Here is a 6728-nt window from a genome sequence, read left to right as displayed (position 1 = left end):
CTGAGGCGGGGGAAAAAAGGGAAATCAGGAGTAGTACACAGACTCAGAATTTTTCTCTAAGCTCTTACAGTGCTATGATAGCCAGTTTAACAGTAAGAGTTCTAAAATAGCATCTAACTGGAACATAAAGTGTATCAGAATTTTTAGAAACTCACAACTGTATGAATAAAGGTAATTCCAGTACATTTTATGAAATCATAATATAAAATTATTGATTCGTATTAGATTTTTCAACAGTAGTATTTAAAATACACATGGGCATTATTTACCATATAGATACCTTTTTAAAAGGAAACAATGCTACTGATCCATAATGTGTCATTGCTGAAACAGATAAGAGAAGCTACATTTATTTTCTATCAGTGTGTTTTACAGAAAAACTTCTATAAATGTATTAAATAAACCATAATGAAAAATATAGTGTATAACTAGTTTTTATTTAGGAGATGGAGCTTTCACTTTATCCCATATTTTCCTCAGAGGTAGACTTTGTTTTTGTTTCAATGAGTTCTTCTACTCGAGCCAGAACACTTTCAATCAAATCAAATGTGAAAAGAGCTGAATGTAGGACCTATAATGCCAAGAAAAATTAGTTACTAAGGCTGTGTTTAAAACAAAGCAAAGCAAAAAAGAGAAAAGAGTTCAGTTGGATGTAGCTTAGGAAAATTTCATATCTACCTTAAGCTGCATTTCAGGAGGCATATTTGGGATCTCCTCTCTACCTACATTTAGTGAACAATGATCTTTAGACTTCTGGACTTCTGTAAGAGAAGGAAAAAAACCGTGTCACACTTAACCATTAAAAATTCTCAGGTTTCAATAAATTTATAATTTGTTTACTAACTTAAAAAAAAAAGCCAGTTATTTGTGTAAATTAAGTCTTATGGTTTTAATAGCTAGTTGTGTTGTTGTTGTTTAGTTGCCAAGTCATGTCTGACTCTTGGACTGTAGCCTGCTTGCTAGGTCCTTTGTGGGATTTCCCAGGCAAGAATACTGGAGTGGGTTGCTATTTCCTTCTCCAGGGGATCTTTCTGACCTGGGATTGAACTCATGTCTCCTGCATTGATGCAGGCAGATTCTTTACCACTGAGCCACCAGGGAAGATTTAATAGCTCAGGGTATGCTAAAAACTGGCTGTGAACAAATAAAAATATCAAAATTCTGTAACATGTGAATTAATGTTTCTTCAGGTGAATAGCATTATTTTGGCATGTACAAGATGAATGAAACTTTTGTCAACATAAAATCAGAATTATAACCTGTTACACTAAGACAAAATTTTTATTAATAGTGATGTCTATAGAAATATCACCATAGTTATATGGAAAAGATTACAAGATTATTAGAATAGAACTGCTGACTTTAAAAAGTAATTCTGGACCTAAGATTCTTTTTTTGTAATTTGTACAAATTTAGTAGAGGTTGAGATTTTGTAAAGATATCATGGGGGATGGACCCTGCAATACTAAAAGAAGTACAGTGATATCCAAACAAATATTTGTGATACAATTAGATTCTAATCAGAACTTGAGGTTTTAAACCAGACTATGCTCCAGTTTGGTTTAAATATTTAACCCAATTTCAGTATTAATTGGAATATATATTCACAAAGAATCATTTTAATTACAAATAAAATGACTCAGTTGCATGGTTCCTTGTTGGCTATAAGTTAGACAAGTACAAGATAAAGTTCTTTATTTGGAATAAATAAGTTTGAGTTTAAAAAATCTAATTTTTAGGCTTAACTGGAAATGAAATTTCACATTACCAACCTTGGCTATTCTTAATTTCTGCTTCATAATGTGCTTTTGACATATTGAGTCCTGTATGGAGGGGCTTTAAGAAATTATTCTCAATCTTTTCAAGTTCTGTCCACAAACCGGTCTGTTTGGAAGAATTAATGAAACAATTAAGTTATTTCATTCAAGATTTATTGTCTACTAGTATTAAACAAGAGCTGAGTGTTGGAGAAACAGAAATGAGTAAGACATGATTCTTGCCTTTCAAAGTAGAGTTGACTGTTTATTAATACATTCATTACTACATCTAGTTATTGTATGTAAATACCAATCAAAACAAAAACACACTGGTTTAGCATATTCATTATTGTGCCATTTGGACAGCTTCTGGTTTTGAGATCTGTAACTTACAAGTTTTATCCATGAGAAAATTATCTGAAAATAATCCACATAGTCTGAGACATTTCTCTTTCCTTATAAACCATCTCCACAATGACTCTATGTTGTAAGTCCCTTCAACTCCTTATCTTTCAAATGATATCCTTGTCACAGATCTAGTGCCTTCTCTATTGATGGAAACTTCTAACACAAAGCTGACTTAAGACTTTCTTGGTGATCATTAAAGATGGAGATTTTACCTGCCTGGGACAGTTTAGGATTATTTTGTCATTTGTATTAGAGATTTTTGTTCTAAGAGCACTTCTTCCTATAGTACTAAAAGGGAATCATGAAGTCTTAGTTTTTTTTTTAAAAGAAGAAAAAGAAAATTCATTGGTATTGCTCAGTTTCCAGTTACTTATTACAAAGGAAAGTACCTTAGGCAAAAAATGAAAACTTAGGAATCCAATTATCCTTAACTAGAACTGGATGATATGGAAACCTATTTTGTAATTGAGCTTATTTTGATCCAAGTACTATATAACATTTAACATATATAGCCCTCAAAAATAAAATCTACACGTATCTGTGTTGAATAATTTATAATCTCACTGTCACATATATCCCTTTAATTTAAATCTGTCCTTTCTCATTATTCCTATATTATGAGGAAAAGTGGAGTTCTTGAGGAACTATCAAGAATCCACAATCTCAAAAATATGCATACTTTTCCACCCACCATCTATGAACTTAACCTGGGGAAGAATTAAAGATGTATGTTGTAATGATTTCACTGCAGATACATTTATAAAAATGTTTAAATAGTGAAAAATTGGAAATAATGACAGTTTTTCACATCAGGAGTGGGGTAACTTCCATATCCACACAATGGAACACTACACTGCTGTTAAAATAGTACTCTTCAGTACATATTGGTGAGTGGTAAAAAAGCGATAAAAAGGCTGCAGTATGACTCCTATAATATGATCTTTTAAAAAAAAGTATGTACAGATTTGCTGGTATAAAGCCTAAAACGGCATACACTATAATATCAAAAATAAGTGGTGAGATTTTATTATTTTCTTTTTGCTTATTTATCCTGATTTTTAAACAATGAACCTGTTTCAATTGTATACTTTAAAAAACATTTTTAAACATCCATTAAAATCATAAGGTTTTTGTCCTTACATGAAAAACGTGGGTTATGCATTAGTACAGCAGAAACTTCAACGAGTGTAGTCACACAGGATATCAAGCATGTTACGCTACCATATGCACCCACTGCTTGCATTTCTCTTACGTTCCTCCCTCTCTCTCCAGCCTTTTCTTTTACCTTCTCTATCCCCACACCCACTTTTTAAAACCTTCTTTCCCTTTTCCTCTAAGCTTAAAAGTAGAACCCATTGCTGCTAACCAATAACACAGATGGCTTTCAAGGATGCAGGTACTAATGACCCTCTACAGATTAAAACACATTCAAACATAAAGAGTACAAAGAAAACACCTTTATACTCACACTAAGCTTTGTCAAATGCAAACATCTTGCCCTATCTACTTAAAAAGACAAATTAGATATGATTGAAGCCCTCTTTATTCAAGAGTAAGCCATTAACTATGCAAAATTTTCTAAAACTTGAGATTTAAGCAGTTAATATATTTATACATCCCAATTTTGCATGTTTAAAAATATATAAATGCTATCAAAGCATCCTACTTTAACTCCCTTTTGTTCAATCCTATGTTTCTGAGGGTTATTTATGTTATAGCACTAATCCTTTCACTTTAACTGATATACAGGCATCCCACTACACGACTTATCCTATTACTAGTTTTCTTAAATATTTCAAGCAATGCTCACTGAAACTGCTGCATATCTTTTCCTGTTCACATGGGATACGTTTTTCTAGGGTAGCATTTTTCAAAATATTTTTACCATGGCCACAACTCAACACACATTTATATAGTTGAAACAAACGTTTCACAAAATGTTCTATTTATAATATCAAATATAATTCTATCAATATTTAAATATAATACAGGAAAACCCCAAAATAATTCCAAAATAAACATTAAGAACAATGGTGTGCTTGGAGTCACTGACATCTAGTCTGGTATTGAGCCTGGTCCTTTTCTTTCTACGTATTTTTTAAGGTCTGGTGTGTTAAGGTATCATTTACATACAGTGACTCTTCTTAGCTGTACAGTTCTGAGTTTTGACAAAGACATACAGCAGTCTAACCACCTCCACTATACAGACAGTTTCATGACCCCAGAAGTTCCCTTGTGTCCCTCTGTAGTCTGTTTTCTTCCCCTACCCCAAAGAGCTACTAGTATTTGGTCTACATCCTGTTCCTGGCAAAGAGCTCCTAAAACTCTTGAATTTCCTAAGTGAAGAGTGGTCAAAGTGTATTTTGTTATTCATAACAAGCTCTTTCAGCCAGGAATATAACTGTTGGAAAGCCCCTAATAAGAATGGGGGCTGGTTGTCAGAGGAACTGTGTGATTGGAGGCTTTTAACTGTCAACTGCTCTCACCACAAACTCCTGGTAGGTGAGAGGGGCTTGAGATTGAGCTGTCACCAGTGATTTAATCAACCATGCTTATGTAATGAAGCCTCCAAAAAACTCAAAAGAATGGGGTTCAGAGAGCTTCCTGGTTAATGAACAGGTAGAGGTGCTGGGAGAGTAGTTTCAAGGGAGGGCATGAAAACTTAGTGCTCCTTCCCTCACACCTTGCCTTATGCATCTCTTTTATCTGGCTGTTTTAAGTTACATCCTTTTACAATAAACCAGTGATCTAGTAAGTAAAATGTTCTGAGTTCTCTGAACAACTTTAGCAAATTAATTGAACCTGAGGAGGGGGTTGTGAGAACCTGTTTTAGCCAGTCTGTCAGAAGTCAGATCAGTATCTGGACTTGTAATTGGCATCTGAAGAGGGAAGGGAGCTAATGTTGTGGGACTGAGCCCTGAGCCTCTGTAATCTGATGCTATCTCCAGGTAGAATGTCAGAAGGGGACTGAATTGTAAGACATCTACTTGGTGTCAAAAAATTCCTTGATATAGGAAAATCTCTACACATTTGGTAACCAAAACTACAAAAAACGAGGTTAACATTGAGAGTAGAGCAGAAAAACAGGAATGTTGTTGCTCTAAGGTAGAAAGACAAAATTATCAAATGGAGAAGTGAAGGATCTAGAACAGCCAAAAATTTTTTTAAAGAACAAAGTTGGCATACTCACACGTAAGACTTACTATAAAGCTACAGTAATCAAAGTAAAAGAAGAGAGTTCAAGGGGACAGAATAGAATCCAGAAGTATACCTATACTTATATGATCTTTTGATCTTTGACGAAGGTGACAAGACAGTTTGATTATAGCCTTTTCAACAAACACTACTGGAGTCAAAACAAACTACCTTAACCCATACTTCACCATATAAAAAATTTACTTGAAGTCAATCATAAGTATAAACATAAAAATCTAAATAATAAAACTTCTATTAGAAAATCTGTGATCTCAGGTTAAAACAAAGATTTGTTAGAATCCAAAGAAACAAATGATTTGAAAGAATAGAATTGATATGCTGGACTTCCTCAAAATTTAACATTTCTGTTCTTTAAAAAATTCTATTAAGATAATGAAAATATAAGCCACACACTGAAAGAAAATATAAAAACCATACCTAATAAAAGACCTATGTCCAGAATATAGGAAAGTTTCCTTTAAAAAGTGTTGGTCTGAGTTGAAAAAATTTTCTTTCACTCTTAATTAGTAATAGAAGTTATCTGAAATCTTATTATCAAAATGATAAATTTAATGTCTTAATATTCATTCTTTGGTGTAAATGAAGAACTAAGCTTCCCTAATTAATTCTCTGAAGCCAACAGGTTTAACCTAACTACTGAGTCAGGATTTTAAAAAGGAAATGAATCTTTTATCAAATATTTTTCTTGAATGTTTTAAATTTCTCCTTTAGGAAGTAATGACTAAAAGTTTACAACAGAGAAATGAGATGTAACAATGTATCTAATTTTATATTCAGATTGAATTCATTAACAATATTCTATTCAATAATGTCTGAAATATACATCAGTTAGAACAACTTAAGGTTTCCTTCTATAACAGTAATGTCTTCTACAACTGACAGATAAGTTTAATATATGAAAAATATACTCATGTTTTCTTGTGGTTTTAATTTTTATGTCTTAGGCGTGTCAGAAAATTAGATACATATGCCAATTTTGCCAGTCAAAATTATCTTTGAAAATAACTGTCAAATAAGATTGCTTTTCAACTGGAAAACATGTACATTATCCTTGAATTCTTATGTCCTACTTCAAACTTTCCAAAGGTACAATAAATGAACTCTGATATGATACATTGGTCATGCTTAGATCCAATCACTGAAAAAGTTTCAAGAGTTTGGTTTATCAGTGAACTGCTAAAATTAACAATTTTCACCACTTTTACAATATAGTTATATCCAGAGGGATTTACTTGAATACTAAAATTTTCCAATTGACTTAAAAACAACTTGCTAGTGCTTCTGACAATATAAGAAGAGAATTGTTCACAGTTCTGCTCTGTCACTTATCATTGCTGTAAACTTTCT

The 6728-nt window shown here is 32.6% G+C and overlaps 1 protein-coding gene across 1 annotated transcript in view; it reads right to left on the bottom strand.

The window, feature by feature from the left end:
- Positions 1 to 321: 321 nt before the first annotated feature.
- Positions 322 to 6728, bottom strand: part of GLMN (glomulin, FKBP associated protein) — a 44593-nt gene continuing 38186 nt past the window's right edge. The window contains exons 17-19 of the mRNA XM_043878899.1: positions 1773 to 1884; positions 679 to 761; positions 322 to 571 (exon numbers count right to left, since the gene is read on the bottom strand). Coding sequence (XP_043734834.1) covers positions 461 to 571; positions 679 to 761; positions 1773 to 1884 — 306 coding nt within the window. The 3' untranslated portion in view covers positions 322 to 460. The remainder of the gene's footprint in view (positions 572 to 678; positions 762 to 1772; positions 1885 to 6728) is intronic.

This window comes from Cervus elaphus, chromosome 20, assembly GCF_910594005.1.
Source record: "Cervus elaphus chromosome 20, mCerEla1.1, whole genome shotgun sequence".
NCBI classification, from domain to species: domain Eukaryota; kingdom Metazoa; phylum Chordata; class Mammalia; order Artiodactyla; family Cervidae; genus Cervus; species Cervus elaphus.
This window is presented reverse-complemented; position numbering and strand designations above follow the sequence as displayed.